Source organism: Gossypium hirsutum, chromosome D05, assembly GCF_007990345.1.
Source record: "Gossypium hirsutum isolate 1008001.06 chromosome D05, Gossypium_hirsutum_v2.1, whole genome shotgun sequence".
NCBI lineage: Eukaryota > Viridiplantae > Streptophyta > Magnoliopsida > Malvales > Malvaceae > Gossypium > Gossypium hirsutum.
In genome coordinates this window covers 21952254-21970725 of record NC_053441.1, presented here as the reverse complement: position 1 = coordinate 21970725, position 18472 = coordinate 21952254, and the positions used below count along the sequence as shown (strand labels likewise).

The 18472-nt window shown below is 32.5% G+C and overlaps 2 protein-coding genes across 3 annotated transcripts; both read right to left on the bottom strand.

Moving 5' to 3' along the window:
• Positions 1-1734: 1734 nt before the first annotated feature.
• LOC107905012 (long chain acyl-CoA synthetase 9, chloroplastic) lies at positions 1735-8077 on the bottom strand. 2 transcript variants are annotated; one of them, XM_016831553.2, is made up of 12 exons: positions 7784-8077; positions 6475-6970; positions 6251-6331; positions 5488-5742; positions 5199-5330; positions 4898-5071; positions 4565-4794; positions 3777-3894; positions 3228-3359; positions 2956-3090; positions 2676-2882; positions 1735-2199 (listed from the first exon to the last, which is right to left on the bottom strand). In XM_016831553.2, the coding sequence occupies exons 2-12, from the start codon at positions 6916-6918 to the stop codon at positions 2032-2034; spliced, it is 2076 nt and encodes a 691-aa protein (XP_016687042.2). In that variant the 5' UTR covers positions 6919-6970; positions 7784-8077; the 3' UTR covers positions 1735-2031. The 2 variants fall into 2 exon arrangements, with proteins under 2 accessions (XP_016687042.2, XP_040950248.1); XM_041094314.1 differs by lacking the exon at positions 7784-8077 and adding an exon at positions 7419-7551.
• A 3197-nt stretch (positions 8078-11274) lies between these two features.
• Positions 11275-17149, bottom strand: LOC107905011 (small glutamine-rich tetratricopeptide repeat-containing protein). Its single transcript, XM_016831552.2, has 10 exons — positions 16993-17149; positions 15893-16116; positions 15576-15609; positions 15305-15441; positions 13921-13987; positions 13232-13331; positions 12670-12833; positions 12368-12414; positions 12251-12301; positions 11275-11944 (listed from the first exon to the last, which is right to left on the bottom strand). The coding sequence occupies exons 1-10, from the start codon at positions 17063-17065 to the stop codon at positions 11567-11569; spliced, it is 1275 nt and encodes a 424-aa protein (XP_016687041.1). The 5' UTR covers positions 17066-17149; the 3' UTR covers positions 11275-11566.
• Between the last annotated feature and the right edge of the window lie 1323 nt (positions 17150-18472).

Here is an 18472-nt window from a genome sequence, read left to right as displayed (position 1 = left end):
AAGAAATGTCTTAAATAAGGGGGAAAAATTATAACCCAAAAAGAGAGAGAGAGAGAGAGAGAGAGAGAGAGAGAGAGAGAGAGAGAGAAGAGGTTGCTTTGAGATTGAACTTTGTGAAGGTTTTGTCCATGAGAGAACACATCTAAAAAGCTTTTTTTTTTCCCTTCAATAAAAAAGGTGAAAGGGGGAAACAATGAAAAGTAAAAGAGAAGGGGAGTCACATGGGGGAGAAGGGGGTGTTCCCAATGTGGGTTGGGTGAGGTGAGGACTCAAATATTTCTGAACATCATCTTCAGCTTCATGGACCAAATTGCAGATGTGGGTCTCCTCCTCAAACCTTTTAAAATGACTATGAATTAATTAAATTTTTTGTCCATCTTAATTGTTCTCTAAGCTTTACTAAATGTACTAATGAATGAGATGATCAACTACTATGTTTAGTATGTTATTAATTTATTGTTTTGGATTATATATTAATAATAAAAATTGATTTTTATTTTCCATTTTATAAAATTAATTCCTTAATACTAGGATATTCTCTCAAAGACTTTTTCTAGGTCTCCTTTACACAAATAATAACAACAACAACAATATTCCAAGCATATTATATTTGATTTGGATGGAAAATTATGGTTCAAACATAAGAAAGGCTAACAAAAGCTTAGGGAATTGACTTATATGGTTCAAACTACAAATTTCTACATTGTTCATCTTCTTCATGAGACTTTTTGACCTTTTCAACCAAAATCCACTTTGGCTTTTTTTATGCCATTGAATTAGTAAACAGATGAAAAGGGTTTAATCATGTACATATCAACCCCATGTGCTTTCTTTACTTAAATATCATATCTTAATTATAATTATACGAATTAATTAAATTAAATCCATTCCACTTCCTTAGTTTCTGTTTTCCCCCAAAACTAAGCAAAATACATTGTTCATTATTACACATGATGACAAGTTGAGGTATCATTCACTAGAAACTAGATCTCTTAGCAGAGAGTAAAACTAAAGTAAATCAGCAATCAAATACAAATTCATCCTCTTCCATCTATTTAATCATCTGGGTTTTCAATCTAATCTTTAAATTACAACATTAAATTGACCTTAACTTCCTACTAAAATAAAATTGAGCTAAGCTCAAACTATAAGAAATTCGCCCTTTGCATTGACTCATTCAATGTGTCAAAATGCTCAACTGAATAATTTATAGGCTTATATCACAATTTAACCTTTCAAACTATACCCTTTTTTTCTGTCGGTCAATGGTACACTGAAAAAAGTCAGACATGTACATTCTCAGCCACCTATTTTTTAACGCAATTAATTTTTCGGTATCAAAATAATAGAAAAAGCGTTATATACCTAATTTATAAGGACAAATAGCTTGTTTTCATGGCCTTAAAGAAGTATAAGACCCAAATCTTAAAGTAGTTAAAAATGAACATCACTGGAGGAGGAGGAGGCTGGTCCAGTGACAAAAGGCATTCATTCGTCTTTTGCTACTTCATGTCCTTTGGCAACCCTCCCCCATTTAGGTTTTAGTCTGCCACTGAACTTTGGTAACATCAGCCCATCTTTTATTGAGACGGGTTAAGAGAGACCCAATGCCTACAAAGTGCTCATCACTATTATTTCATTTGGTGATTTAAAGAGCTATCCCTGGTAGGTTTCAGTAGCATGGATGACCGCAAGATTACCCGGCACCGAAAAGTAACAAAAAAACATGACATGTATACAAGAACACAACACTGATATGATTTGCAGGTGTATAAACAAGGACACATTATTTAGAGCAGGAAAGATATACACATACATGTGGAACCCAAAGAAAAGTGATTTGAATCTAACAATCCTGCTTGAAGACAGGCAAAAACCTTAGTTTTCCTGTAGTTTATTTAGAACAAAACATGAACTGCAATGGTAAGAACTAGAACAAAGAAGATGAATATGGGTTTTGATCATATCATCTTACACTAGTCTTACTTTCTTCAAGATTGTTGCTAAATGAGCAGTCAAAGCATCTAGAAACTATGATGCATATAGCTTGGCCAGGTCTTCAGAAAAAGCTCTTCTAATGGCCTCTCTCTTGATCTTGAGAGCTGCAGTCACAAGCCCTGATTCTGGAGTCCATGGACTAGAAATCAATTTGATTTTTGCAGGAATCTCAAACTTCTCCAATCGTGACTTCTTGGCTGTCTGCAATTAAAAGCAGTAGCAGATGGACGAAACAGGGTCAGAGGTCGGAAAAAAAAAGCAGCAGTGAAAAAGTGAAATTGAATTATTATAAGCCTAGATTCTCGTGGCAGCGCAACGGTTCACTACTTTCTCCATCAGAGCTGCACAGAGGGTATGTTCAAAGTAAAGGGAATGCAATATCTCTGCTTTATGCATGAAAGTACATGCAAATTAAAAAGATTTCTTTACCAACTACATCAAAGCTAAGCCAGCACTCGTAAAAAGCTAAAATCCAAGTATAAGCCTATACCGTAAATGAGTGATCACAAACGGATGCAAAAGCAAATGTTGCCGATGGATAGTTCTCCAAGTTCAAATATTTTGTAGCAATATGCCAAAAACAAAGAGTATAATATGTTGCAATTTGTTTCAATTGTACATAGATATCCCGGCGCCCTCATCAAAGCTTAAATCTTCGGATAAATTTGAAGATATACCTGAGCAAGAGAGGAATGTACTTCCTTGATAGTTTCTTCTTTCTCACACAAGTCTGCAAAATAAGTAAATGTAATGCCTTGCTTTGAAGCCCAATCTTCCACCATTTGTTGGGAAGCCACCACGAGAGCCACACAAAAACTGTGAAATGGATCAGCATGCAACATAATATTGTCGACATAGGGACAGATACTGAGAGCAGTCTCAACCTGTAGGAAAAATATTAGTTACAGTGGAAAATTCGAATTACATAATTGTTTCACTGGAAATATCCATTCATACCTTTCCTAAAGAGACATATTCTCCATGCTGAAGTTTGACAATGTCTTTTTTACGGTCAATTATCTCAAGGCAACCATCGGAATGAAACTGTCCTAAGTCACCTGTACAGAACCACCTAACTCCTCTCTCATCAACCTTTTCCGCACCAAAAAAATAAAAATTGCCAGTTAACTAAGAGATAGAAAGGAAAAAGAGAGGATCCATTATAGGTAATCTTTAAAAAGAAGAGGAAAAGGAAAGGGAATGTGAAGATTGGAAGTTCAAAGCCATACCCTATATGATTCTTTTGTTTTTTCTTCATTTTTGAAGTATCCAAGCGTCACATTCGGACCACCGATCAGTATTTCTCCACGAGGCATTGGTGAATTACTAGTTAAATATCCACCTTTAGGCCAGTCTACTAACTAAAATAAACAACACATAATGCAATATGGTCGAAGTCAGAAATTTGCCCACCAACGCAAATAAGTAAACAAATCAGGATGAAATGAGCACAGCAATAGCCCACCAAATAATCATCATATACAGCAAACAGCATCGGGAAAATAAAGCTTTGATTGCCGACACACATGCAAACACACACACAATCATATATATGCAAAATATACACAAGAAACAAAGATTAGAGAGGCTTTAGAGGTCCATCCTCAAGCTCAAAGCTTCCAGTTTCAACCCGAATAAAGGAGAGAAAATTAAAATAACCTATTTGGTTGGTTTCAAAGGAAAGCCACAAAACTTAACCACCAGATGGTGAATAAAAGCAAATATGTTAAGCAGTCATCTCAGTCAAACTAGTAGTAGTAATAATAATAATCTCTTACCTTAATAAAGGAGCAAGGAAGTGGAGCACCAACGCGACCAACAGATGTATCATCAACCTCAGAGAAGGTGCCACCAGCACAAGTCTCAGTTAGACCATACCCTTGGCCAATTGGAGTACTGAAAAAGGAATTCCTATGAGAATATGATACTTAAAAATATTAAATCTGTGTGGAAGAGATAACTGTCAGTGTCCTTCATGATGATAGTATCTCCATGGTACCAAAAAGCTACTTGTCATCCCACACGGTTTTGGTCCTTGTTAATGTCTAAGCTACTTGCATATCAAATAGCCATCTAAGACAAAAAATTGAACTTCCACCCAAAGAATCGCTGTTTAAGTAGCATCTTCCTGTTGAACAAGATGTAAGGTGTTGTTTGATGAAAGCATTCATCTTTAATGTGTTTGGTAACTTGTTTTAGAAGCTACAGTACTTAAAACCTACTTATTATTCTGTCAATGTTATTTAAGATTTCCCTTTTTTATATAATTTGACTAAACTACACCAATATTTTAATTGAAAGTACGCTAATAATCCTGTTTCTAACTCTTATTAGATGAGAAACCGGCATAAAATCATATAGTATATTTTATAAACCAGCACACAAAATTTTCAGTTAATCAAACAACACCTTAATTAAATTTAGAACAACAATTGTTATGAAACTACAGAAATGTGCCTGAATGTTGAATATGAGTTTGTGTGAGCGTATGTAATAGCAGCAGCAGAGGATCCATAAATTTAACTTTGACATGGATATCAACTCAAATTGCTAAAAACATACTAACCCAAAGCAGATGTTGATAAATCTCTGAGTATCTGGTGATAAAGGAGCACCTCCAGAAAGCAAAAATCGAAGGCGACCACCTAGAATTGCTCGGACCTTCTTAAAGACGAGTAAGTCCCACAGATACTTTTCAAGGCCCCAGGCACCAAACCAACTACCATTTATTGCAGATAATCTCCGAGAATACGCCAAGTCAAACAATTTCTTGGATAGTCCACCTTTTGCATCTACCTGAAGTTTAAGATTCAATTTTTTTTTGAAATTAACTTATTTTCACAAATACACACACATATAAAGAAGAAGTCATACGTTTGAGAACGTAAAAATTTCTAACCTTCTTTCGTACTCCATCTCGAACACGATCAAGAATTGCTGGAACAGCTGCCATCAGGGTTGGAGCTAACACGGAGGCATCCCCCTTTGTTCCTGGTTTTATCTTGCTAGATGTATCAGTAAGAGTCAAAGGGGATCCATATCCTAGGATACCTCCTACAGCAACAATTAAATGCTACAATTGGAAAAAATATGTTAAAATATGTTTAAACACACTGCAGGTAAACAAATATGAATATAATCAGAGATCAAAAGTAAGTTGCAATGAACATTTGTAATGTAATTCAAGACAACATATATACCTCAGCCGCTAATTCAAGAATATGAGCAAGGGGTAGATACGCAAGATAGACATCTTTGCTTCCAATTCCAGGAATAATTGTCTTGACTGCAGCAACGGTAGCTAGTATATTGCCATGTGTCAGCATAACACCCTGTACAAATTTGATATATTAGAAGCAGCTTAACAATGTTGAAACCTAATCTTGACAATTTTACATATCTCAAAGATATAACATCGTGCAAGCATCTTTTTACCAACAAAATCTATAAGAGGCTACAAGTAGCAAAACCCAAAATCTACATTCTAACCTTAGGTAATCCAGTACTTCCACTAGTATACATTATAACTGCAACATCAGCTGCAATAGGTAAATCAGCATCAACAGGATTTTCATAGCCGGTTCTCTGGACATCAGCAAAAGAAGTGACTGCCCATCTACCACTTACAGCAGTTGGAATCTCATCATCCATACAGATCACATGTTTTATCTTGTCGAGTTGTCCACTAATGTTGACAAGCTTTTTTAATTCTTTGGCCCCGCAAATCAGTGTTGTAACTTCAGTCTGGCAGAGCAAAGATTGCATAAATAAATATGCATGACTAACAAACGTGCAAAACCACGAAATCTTCACTGGCCAATTAAACCAGTGAACAACTTTTTCCACTTGGTTCGCACGGTGTAAGATGCAGGGAATACTGTTCTGATGCATGGTTATCTCGCTAACCTTTTGAAGAGTGTATTACCAACATGACAAAACTATAAGTATCAATTCTAACAAGCTCAGTGATGAAATTTTGGACAAAAGGCATAGTAATTACAATGAATAAAAATAAACTCAGCAAATATTATTGAATCGTTAATCAACTACCGACAGGTTCTAAACAATTTATATAAACATGTAAGAAATAAGAAAAGACAATTCACCTCTGAGGGAAGCAAATTAAGAACAGATATAGTTTCTTAAGGACTGATAAAAATATTAGTTCAAGAAAAAGTTAACTATTTCGCAAGTAAAGAATATTGATACAAACATGTATAGATATAGATAGACAGAGAGAGGGATAGAGGACCTCATTTAATGAGTGACATAAAGCCTCCTCCCCCAAAGATGCATATATTGTCACCACAGTGACATTGCGCCTAAAGCAGGCCTGAAAAAATAACATGTATCAATTACTTTCTCTAATTTGAAGGAGCGCAAAGGAAGGACCTGGCATGAGTTAACATATCAGTCAAAATTTTAAACAAACAGGCATGGAAATTAATAGAAAATTTCAGAAAACATTAGTCAGACCTGCAATGCAATGAACCATTCTTCTCTTGTATCAGCAAAGATTGCCACGCGTTCTCCCTTTTTATGACCAAGTTGAACTAAACCAGAAGCAAAATAGCACACAGCTGCAAATGCTTCAGCATATGTCAACCATACATATTCTCCATAATGAAGCTTCTCAAAGGATCTTCCATCTTCAGTTACTTCAACCTCACTCGAAATCAGTTTCCTAGTGCCAAGCAAGCTTTTATTGCTGTTCTGCTTACATGACTGCTCAAAAAGTTCTGCAAGTGTAGATAAACCTTCCCATGCTGTTTCTAGAGGGAATGGAAACCGAATGTTTCGGATTGCGTACCCAGGTTCCCCACCAACATCAACCAGCACTCCTCGCTTCTTCACCCTCTTTGAATTTCGAAGGAGAACAAGAACAATGGGTACAATCGCACCAACAATATAACCATTCATACTTATAGGATTTTGTGCTTTGGCTTGGCAGAACCTACCTCTTCAATTTACCCTGAAAATAGAATCACATCCAACCATGATCATTAACCAAGAAAGAGTACCAGAACAATTCAAAGTCGTTTTACTTGCTTTATTCTTGAAAGTCTGCAAGATAGAAATAAACCAAATAGAAACTAGCTAGGTAGAAACAAGCCAAAAGCACAACAAAGTTCTATCCCTCATAACATAACCAAACCTTGCCTGGTTCCAGCCAAGCCATACATGACAAAAAGCACATGCAACTGCATATATGTGTGCACACACACACAGTCTTAACATGATCGGTTGTTACAATATGAAACTCTTACGAGGAAGCATAGGCAATGACACAGAACAAAACCCAAGTTCCTATTATAATTATGACCATCAGAGGTCAATATTGTTTTAACCAAGCCAGCATTATAATACAGATTTTTTATATTAATCATATAATACAGATATACTAGTATTATGCTATTCACCATCCTAGTTCTGGCCGGCTTCTACCTTCCCTCATAGCGAAGTTTCAGGGACCAATCATCCGGAGGAACAACAAAAGGCCTAAAGCTAATTTAAAGATAAACAAATGGGTAAACAAACATTGCATCAATTCCAAAATACATGCACACACACACACACACACACACACACACACATATCTGTGTAAATCAATTCAGACAATATGTCATAAATCAGAAGTAGCAGTCTAATGAATGAAAAAAAAAAGAACCCACATTTTCAAAAAGGGCAAAAAAGAAATTAAAGATAAAATACAAACGGGCAACATTGAAAAATCCAGAAGGAAAAAAACAAACGATTGGAATAAAGACGTGATGATCCAAAATACCTTCGAAATCTGGAGTAAGAAAGCGAAATGTTTGGGATAGAAAAAGTGTAGCTAAAATTTGGGCCAAAAGATGATGGAGAATGAAAGTTGGGAGTTTCAGAAGCAGTTTACTCAGAAAATTTTCATTGGGCAGGATGGTTCATGAGAAATTGTCAGCAATATGTATGTATGTGTGTGAATATATATACACACATAAAAGACGAGCATGTGAGACAGTGTCTAGGTTTGGGTGTGACCAAACAGATGGCATCTGAGATTCATATTACTGTAAATTCAAACAGATGGCGAACTGCCATGCAAACAAAAACATTATACGTAATATATAAATCTATAGTTCTTTCTATGTTAAGTTTATTATTGTTATAAATATTTTATTATTATAGAATAGTTGTTCAAAAAAATTGATGTACTTTAGAATTTTAATATTTTTTAAGAGTAAAATTTTATTTCATTTATGTACTTAAATATAGATTTTAGAAAAATATTTTAAATATCTCAAAACAAGATTTCAAGTTTAGTTATTCAGGAATTTTTTAAGTGAGTTCTCAGATATATACATATTTCACAATTGGTATTTAACTAATATGGGATCTAAGCTTTTATTTTCCTCAATAAATATTCAGAAATGACTTACTTTAAGTATCAATTTCTCATTCATCACTCAATCATTTTAAGCATATGATACACCGTTGTAAAGGTCTCATGAAATAGAATATAAAACCATAACTTTATGATTCAACTCTCCACCTTTACTAATCGAGAATATGCCTCAAAATTTCCAAAAATTACAATTTTTTCTTACAAATTCTTGTTTGCAAAACAAAATATTCTCATAAATATTTTTTTCTTGCAAATAAAACATAGTAACATGCCTTCGTCACTCTTCAAACTTTCGAGTCAATGTTTTATTTGTTAGATAAGTTTTGTCATATTCACAATTGAAATATATAAAATTTTATTTATTTAAAGAAAATGAATGTTGAAATATTTTTAAAATATATTTATGCATGAAAAATTATAAAATAATTAAAATTTATGTTATTTGATTATCAATCAAGAGTTATTACTATTTATGAGGTGTGTTTTTTATTACTGAAAATTACGTTATTTGATTATTAACAAAGAAAATATGATTATCTAAATAATATGTAATAAATAATTACGTTCATTCTTGATAGATGCGACTATCCAAATATGTATTAATTGAATAGTTATATATCTATAAATATATATGAGTCTTCTAATGTTTATTTTATAAAGAATTACTGCTGAATTTTGTTTATAGAATTTGGGTATACTCTTGCTATACTCCACTCAATGTTTAGTGAATTGTTTTCTTTAGTGCAAGACATAGATAGTCATTGGGCTTTATTAAGGGACAATAGAAGCTTAAACGTAGTGACATGGTTAATGCGTCTTGAAACTTTTGATTTTATTTTATTTTGTACAATGATGATTCGAGCCGAGGTTATTTCGGGTTTGGCTTCACCCCCATTACATTTTCATCCATTATTATCCCATGTATATTTATTCATCATTCACAAGTTAATTTTCACATTTAATAGAAGGGTTCTGCATGAATTTTACACATTTAAATAGTGATAATTATTGTATTGGATATTAATAAAAAATAAATAAAAATAAATAAAATGGATTTTAATAAAACTATTCTTGGATAAATGGGCGCCTAATTAATTGGGTTTCTTTTGAAGCTTTCGATTAATTTCTCATATTTTTTTTTTCGTACGCCAACCAAATTGTGTTAATCAAATGTTTTTATTAGGAATATAGTAACTATTGACTATTTGATTTGGTAGCTTGTATCAAATCATTTTTTATTGAAATAAATTTATTTCAATCTCGCTTAAATTATCAAATTTAAATAGTTTTGGAAACGAAATTTGTTTTTATTTCATAAAAAACAAAATTCAATTTTCTCTTAAAAGCAATAATGTGTTTTGAAAATTTATATATTATTTATTGGGATTTGTAATATTTTTAAAATTCAAAAGTTATATTTAAATATTTATTTAAAAGTTAGTTCTGATTTTTTAAACAAAAGCTAATTTTAAACAATTTAATTCAAATTTCATATTGGTTGAGCAAATATTCGAACCATTTGAAATTTTTTGGGGGATTACGTTGATTTGAATTATTATAAATTTGAATATATTGATTTAAATTTGAATGAAGTGTTAATTTAAATCATGGTTTAGTTTTATTAATTCAAATCATGGTTTAATTTTATTAATTTAAATCATAGTTTAATTTGAAAATATAGACTATTATCACAATTTTTGAAGTATTTTAATTGTATAACTATTTTTTCGGGAAGGTTATTTATGAATTAAATATAGATACATCAGTTTTTTACTTACCCAATCCATAGGATTCTTATTATTTATAGACTAAAAGTTTTGTGTAGCCTAATATATATATATATATATATTTATAAAAATTTGATTGAAATGCTAGATTTGAAATATTAAAAGTTAATATAAAAAATAAAATTAAAATGGAGACATTAAATATTATAATGTCTTGGGTTGAAAAAGAGAACGATTTGTTTTGTAATTTTTCAATTAGTTGGAACGGTCAATATATGACCCTAATGTAGACAAACATTTTACACATTGATTATTTGAAAGGATTCAATTTAAAAATGTGTAAAAATTAAATTGATTTTATACATTTTCATTTTCTTTTGTATAGTTTATTATATTTAATAGTCCAATTATCACATAAACTATGCGTGTAGAATTTTGAGCAAATTAAAAATATTTAGATATCTTTTTGATGTTTAATCAAAGCAGTCAATTCTGCACTAATTTTGACTGTAACGGGCCGTGTGCACCATTTCATCAGTAAGGCGAAACATTTAATTTTCTTTTTTGCATAGAAGAAAATTCCGAGTTATGCCAATTGCACTGACCCTTTTTGCTCTATTTCGACCAAACCGGCCGCATTAGCTGATACATGAATAAAGTTGCAAAAAAGAAAAAAAAATTACAATACATGAGGTAATTTTGTAGTTTAATGTACAAGATTTTGTTTTCTTTGTTTGTTGAATGATGAAATTTTATTTGTAGAATTTATTAATAAATATTTTATATTTAAAATTTATTTAATCTTATTCATTTAAATTAAAAATAATTTTTAATAAATTTAAAATAATATTCCAAAACAAACGGGTACCAAAATAGTACATCCAATACAATACCAATTACCTTGATTTAAATGTTCATCAATAGAAATAGCATCGTCAATCTAGATGATAAAAATATTGAATCAATTTGAAGTGTTCTCCATTACAGGAATTGCTTAGGTGTGTTGCCTAGTATGGTGAACGTTGACTGCGATTTGCTCCTGTTTAGTGGTAATATCAAATCAATTTGATGAATAACGGAAACAATTGCATTTACTAAATTCAACTGTAAAACTATTAAGAAATTAACTGCAAAATTTACCCCGGTAAAAATGATCTCCTAACCTAATAAAAGTATATAGGATTGGATAGGTTAGGTATAACAAAAAAAGATACCGTGACAAAGCATCTACAATCACCCACAATCAAAACAAAAGGAATACTCTCAGCAACACAGTTTGCAGTGATATCTGATCATCTCAACAGCTCCATCATTTTGCAACGAATTATACACTATCGCTGGTTTATCTACTTACTTTCTATAACAATCAAAAGGGGCGGGGGCAAAAATGGTTAAAACCCAAGGCATAAGCTATTGGAAGTTCAAAATAGTATGGTGAACATGTTTGTATAGCAGTTCAGTTTGAACCTGATCCTCCATTTGTATCCTGGTTGTTTCCATGCGGTGGTGTCCCCGAGAACATTTCCATCACAGATCTGAAAGCACCGGTTAATTCCTCTGGTATTGGCATTTGCTCACCGAAATTCAAGTTGATGTTCCCACCTACTCTTATCCCAGGCTCTTCTGATCCATTAATGTTATCGTCTTCCCCCTGCCTGTTTTGAGATGGTTGTCCCTGATATGCACTTGAAGCCATATTCATAAGCATGCTTGCAATCTCCGTCGGAAGGGAACTAGCGTCGAAAGGCATTCTAAATGGAGATGATCTGCCATGACTCCTTGATCCAGATGATTGGTTATTGGATCCTTGATTATTTTGACTGGAACTAGCACCCTGCAAGACGGGTATTAGAAGATGAAAAAGAAAATGAGACATTCTGGATCAGAAAGGTCAGGGATGCTTATGCATATACAGAAAAATAAGAAATCATTTCAAAATAGCATTCAAATAGCAAAATTTCTTGAGAATAACCAGTAAACAAAATGGGGTTCCATTTTCAAGGGCAACAGGCTTGAGAGAGTCATACATTCTGTCTTTTAGTGTCAAACTGTGAGGTGGTAAACTGGTAATGGATATTATTGCGAGTTAATTATAACATACAGATTTCTTTTATTATAAGCGACTAATAGTTCATATTACCTGATCCCATTCTGCCCTTTGCTGCTCATCATTCAACTTCTGCTCAGCTACCTGGATATCACAAGCAGAACATCAAGATCACAACAATGATGTAAAAAAAGGAACACTGAAACCTACCTGAATATTTTCTTTCACAGATTGATTGTTTGGATCCAGTTGCAAGGCTGCACAAGTTAAATGAAAGAGAAAAAATAAAGGTTAGAAACTACCATGTTTGATAGCATATTGAATCTTCAACCATTAATCTGTTATTGATATGGTGAAAGAAAATAAAAAGGACTTTAAGAAAATGTGGAAGTTTTCTTTAACTGTGAATGTAATACAATCCACACTAAGAGATAAATGCTTATAAATTATATCTTAGATTTGGTTGTCCCTAATAGTAACACTGTGTAGTTCAGATATAATTTCCCGCCAACCTTTCTTAAATCCTTTCTCAATTGCATCAGCATAGTTGCCTTGAGCATAATATGCTAAACCAAGACGACTGTATGCCTTGCTGTAATTTGGGTCAATTTCAATGGATTTATGACAGTCTCTAATGGCTTCATTGTACTTTTGAATTTGAGTGTAAGCAGCAGCCCTGAGAAACAAAGATTATAATTCAATCAGACATTGCATTTTTACGAAGATGAATGTGTGAAAATGTCAGAAACTTGCTGCAATCAAATACAAAAAATATGTACTATCTCTAAAAGTTACTAGAAACCGAACATTAAAAAAAGAACCAAATTCCTAAATCCTAATATTATTGGGACATGATTAACAGAAAAGGCAAGTTTACTATTCCTAAAAGTCAAAGTCTAAAAGCTTTTACGGTGTTCAATGAAACCGATAGGGTGACCTAATAGTGCAAGAATAATTTGACGTAGCAGGATAAGGACTTTCCATCTCTTGGTAAGGAAAAAAATATGGTAAATATGGTAAATTGAACAGTTATATATATATCAATTTATCAGCTTGAGCAAATTAATGCTGTACCGATTACAATAATAAACTGCATTATCATCACAAAGAGAAACAGCAATAGAATACAGCTCTATCGCATCAGAGTATTGCTTTGATTGCATGGTCCTGTTACCTGAAAGCAAAACAATATAACTTAAGAGCAGCTTTTACAGAGAATGAACACTGCAAGATATTCAAAAGATCATGCTGCCAAAACATCACATATGGTAAGCACATTGACACTTAAGCAATAGTTATTATAAAAAAGTTGCAGCTATTGGGTTCCTTGGTGACTTTAGGTTTGGGTCCTTTAGAATCAATTTAGGTGGGACCTGTTTCCGTTTTGGTAACTTTAGGTTTGGGTCCTTTAGAGTCAATTTAGGTAGGCCCTGTTTCTATTTTGGTGACTTTAGGCTCATGTTAATGTTTTCCACATTTTACTCAACAAGGGTATATAGTAATTGAGTTTAAGTCATTACGTAAAAAAAATCCTGTTAGATAGATTGGATATCAAGTGAGCTCATTTGCTAGGATCTGCTTTTACAGAATCTATTTCATGACTTTTAACAAATAAACAGATAAAGCATGCATAAATTAGATAAAAAAAGAAAGAGAAGAACAGAACTTTCTCAAACTCTCCAAACAATAAGCCCTTAAAATTAAACGTTAAAGATATGAAGTACTAACTGCCAACAAAAAAAAAGCACACAAATTTTTATTACCTTGACATTTGAATGTCTCGGCCAGGTTTTTACGGTCAAATGCCTGACAACCAGACCTTTCCATCTCCTGATGTGGAAAATTTAAGATATCAATAAAGGCTTGTTACAGAAGCTAACTGATATCATTAGAAAGTAAAAATAAAATATGACAATAACCATAAATTGCAAGAAGTTATCTAAACTGAATGAGAATATAATGAAGATCAAGTGCCAGTCAGTACTGATTTAGTGATGTGAAAGCAAGATGAACTTAAATGTCATTAGTGGATCCCAACTTCCTAACTAGTTCAAAGCACTAAAAAGAAAAACATATATTAATATCCTTCCTCATAATCATGTTTCCTACACGGCAGAATGCAAAGATTGCAAATGCTTAAATTCAGTAGGATGCCATTCAACTGACTAACCTTGCAACTGTAATAACTACCTTGGTTCTCCAATCCCAAGTCATAACCATAATTTTAAGGCTGGCTCACTAACCTACCTTTCCATCCAAATATTATAAGCCACTATGTCGAGAATGCTTATTTCAGGAACTACAATCTAAAAATCAGGATTTCACTCTTTCAGTTTCTAGAACCATGTATCTATGTGATGATAATATAAATGCATTATATGTTTCTCAATATAAGAGACAGCAGAAGCTGGAGTTTGTCTCTAAGTGTAAGACTTCAAAGGTTGGCCAATTTCCAAAGGAACCTGTTACATTAATCCAAAAGAGGAGATAAAGATGCCATTGTCAGCTGTGCAAGCCAGGATGTCAAGTTAAGAAATAAATGATAAGAGTTTGCTTGTATAATTCTCTGACGTCAATGATTAAGCTTGACATGATCGGTTCTTACTAAACAATCAGAAGAAATCCACCCCAGGTTTTCATCCTAATAGCTCATGTACGACAAAGATCACTACTGATGAATAAATCCATGCCATGGGGAAACATTGACAATCCCCATACCCGATCTTCAAAAGACTCTTTTGAAGAATTTCCCTACACTCTGATTTCCAAATTTCACTCAAGTTTCAATGAAGATAGACAAGTAATTTAATTCAGCTTTTAGTTTCAGCATCATAAGATTTCCCTTCTGACCATCCCTACTAAAAATGAGGACCAGAAAATCTTCTTAAATGATCTGAATCACGTAATTCAGTTAATCTATTTTCTGAGTGCAATGATGTAGTCAAAGTATGGATACACTATGAAGAAACTACTTCAATGAAACATGTAAATCTAACACTTAACCTGAATCCATGGGGCAAATCTAAAAATATCTCAAAAAGAACCTTCACGTTACAACAATTAATTAAGCAACAATTACCATAAACCAAGGCAAACTAACCATCCATCTAGTGGAACAGGTTTAATATACACCAGAGGAAAACATACATTTACGGCGTCTTCAAATAAACGAGTAGCTTTATCCAGTTGGGCAGGATCATCATTCCCATCAGGCATGGCCCTCAGAAAGTGAATTTTCTCTATTGCAGCAAAGAATTGCCCAAAGAGTTCATCCTTTGAGACTCCTGCAAGTTACCCTGGTTTAGAACTACTTTGTATAACCTAAAACATTAAAATAGATAATACAAAGGTAAATCATTTCAACTCAATTATTAAAAGTCCAAAATGTGAAATTATCAAGATAAGTAGCATGGCATACCTGTAGACTGAGATTCTTTAGTCCAGTTATCCCCCTAATTTAGCAAAATCCAGACACCAAACATATTAGAAACAAAATAAATGCTACGAGAGAAGAAATGTCCCTGACAGGATACCACTAAAACAGCATCCATACAATGATAAGGAAACTCGGAAAGAGAACCATATGTAGAGAAAAATTTTCCCATATTAAATTTTAGATGACATACACGGTGCCTAAATTAAATCCTGAACCCAATTATATTTTAAATCAATTTCAAAAAGAAAATAGTGATCATGAAATACCGATTTTAAAGCCGCCAAGGAATTAGCACTTACGATATCATGGGCAGAAAGTGAAGCAGTGGCATTATCAGAAGTACCCCTGTGACTTAGATCTGATTTAATTTTCTTATCCTCACTTTCATCCAGTGAACTGAATATGTCAATTAATAGATCAGGTTTGACATAATTTATAGAAGCTGAGTCAAGTTTAAACACCTCCACCAAACATTCCCTAGCAACTTCAAGGCCTTCAAGATCAACCCCTGGGGCAGGTTCAACTAATTTACAGAAACAGGATTGTTATTAGAAAATATATAACAAGATGAGAATACAAAGTGAATGAAGAAGTACATGACTAGGAAATACTCAGCAAATCTCCCCCTTCAAATTGCTTAAAGCCCTAAACACTCACCCGCCCAAATAATAAAATAAGGGAGATGAAATAAAAGACGTAAACTGAATAGTATAGAGGATGCAAGCAACCAGTATAATGTGATGATATCAATGAACTTAAAAGTTGCCATTTAAAAAACATGATACCAGTCATGCACATAAAAAGTACCCTTCCAAAGTCAATTTTAAAGAGGATGCACACAAAACCAGTCAATTTGTTTTCTTACAAACCAACGACCATGCAGCTTTTAGGACAAAGTTCCAAATGTTTACACCATTTTTTTCCCGGATAATTTAAAGATCGATCAAATCCTATATTGTGCCCAAAGACTTCTAGAGGCGTTCTCCAATGGTATCATTCTATAGCTAATGCTGCACTTCCTAATTTTATTGAAACCTAATTCATTTGTCTACACTGAATTGTCGAACAACAACACTCCTTATTCATAACACCTCTTTTCTTTCCACCCTTAACACACTCCATGAAGCTAAGAAAGCATCACTTTAACTCGGAATTTGCAGTTGCAAACCCTAAATTTCCAAGTAGAATGAAGCTAATTGCGCTTTGCAAAAGTCAAAATCAATCAGCAAAGGAGCTAATTCCGCTTTTGCATCACGGCGAAATAAAGAACAATGCAAAAGAAAAACATTTAAAAAATAATGCAAAAAGGAGAAAAAATAAATCAGTGACAAACGCTAAGCTAACCTAATTGAATTGAAAAAAATAGTGAATAAAATCAAAGGCGAGATAGAGAGAGTACCTGAGTCGAGGAAATCCAAAAAGGATCGAACGATGCGACGAGAGAGGGGAGAATCGGACTTTAATTTACCCATCCAATTTTGTAAAGACAGCTTAAACCACCTTCTGCTTTGTTTTGTGTTTTCGCCAGAGATGGGGACTACAATTTCTAGTACTGAATTATAAGAAGGGTCAATATATAATTTGGTACCTAATATTAGCTCCAATGTTCAATTTAATACTAAGTTTTTTTTTTCAGATTTTGGTACCTAAACTTTTTTTCATTTTGACACTTAAGTTTCTTTTGTCTCAAGGTTTAATTTGTCACTTACAGTTTTTTTTCTGTGTACCAATTAAGTATCTATTTTTTTTAATATTGCACACATGTCAAACATTCATTGGGTCTCATGATGTCGTTTGATCTAAATATTAAATTGAATATTAAAGCTAAACTTAAGTATCAAATTAAACATTGAAGCCAAATTCATATACGAAATGATACATTAACACTATGAAATTATGCTATTAGAACCTTGAGTATGATTACTCTCCTACGAAATGTGAAAGAGTTTGAACAAAAATATATGACCTAAAAATGAGCTTGGATAAAAACTTAGTCTCCTTTAAAATATGGATCGAGTTTAATTTCAATATTTAAGGCTTGAGTCTAGCCTCGCCTAGCTTTTTTTATTTTGTAATTTTTTATATATTATGTAATTTATATCAAATAAATTAAATATACAGTGTAATGTAAACAATAGAAAATATTTAAAATGCTTATGTTTCAAATTTTACTAAAATAAAATATCTAACATAAATAATATTAAATTAAAATAATATAACTTTTTTAAAATAAAATAATAATATGTACGAGTTTAGAAAGGTTTGACTGATTATAAATATAGACGGATTTAAGCAAATTTTAAGACCTATATTTTGACTCGATCTAAGTTTTGGCAAATATAAAATATATTAATATTAAATGTTAAAATTTTTTTTATTGAAGTCCAATTACATTTTTTTTATAAATTCTCAATTAATTTGATGTTCAATTAACTTCTGATACTGATTTAATTAGAGACTTAAATAATAATATAAATAATGCAGTGATAGATACAAATATTCTTTTTTTAGTTAAAAGAAATAGAAGTAATCTTCTAATTACACGACTTTACTAAGAGTCAGACCTTATTCCAGGTTGTTAAATATATTTTTTTAGTAGATTCCGTACACTCTTGGGTGGCTCAACAAAATAATATTTTACATTTAAATCTCCATTCGACATCATTGTTATGCAATCTACAACATTATTTTGCTCCCTCAGAATATGTCAAATTTTAATTTACCATTTCTTCAAAATCGTAGTATATATAAATCAAATTTCTAAAAAATTACTGTCAACCACGTATCCATTACTAACCACATGAAGATAAAATATTCTTTTTACAATACCGAAAGTTTATATTTAATGTCCAAAACTTACTTTCTTATGGTTTGCTTGA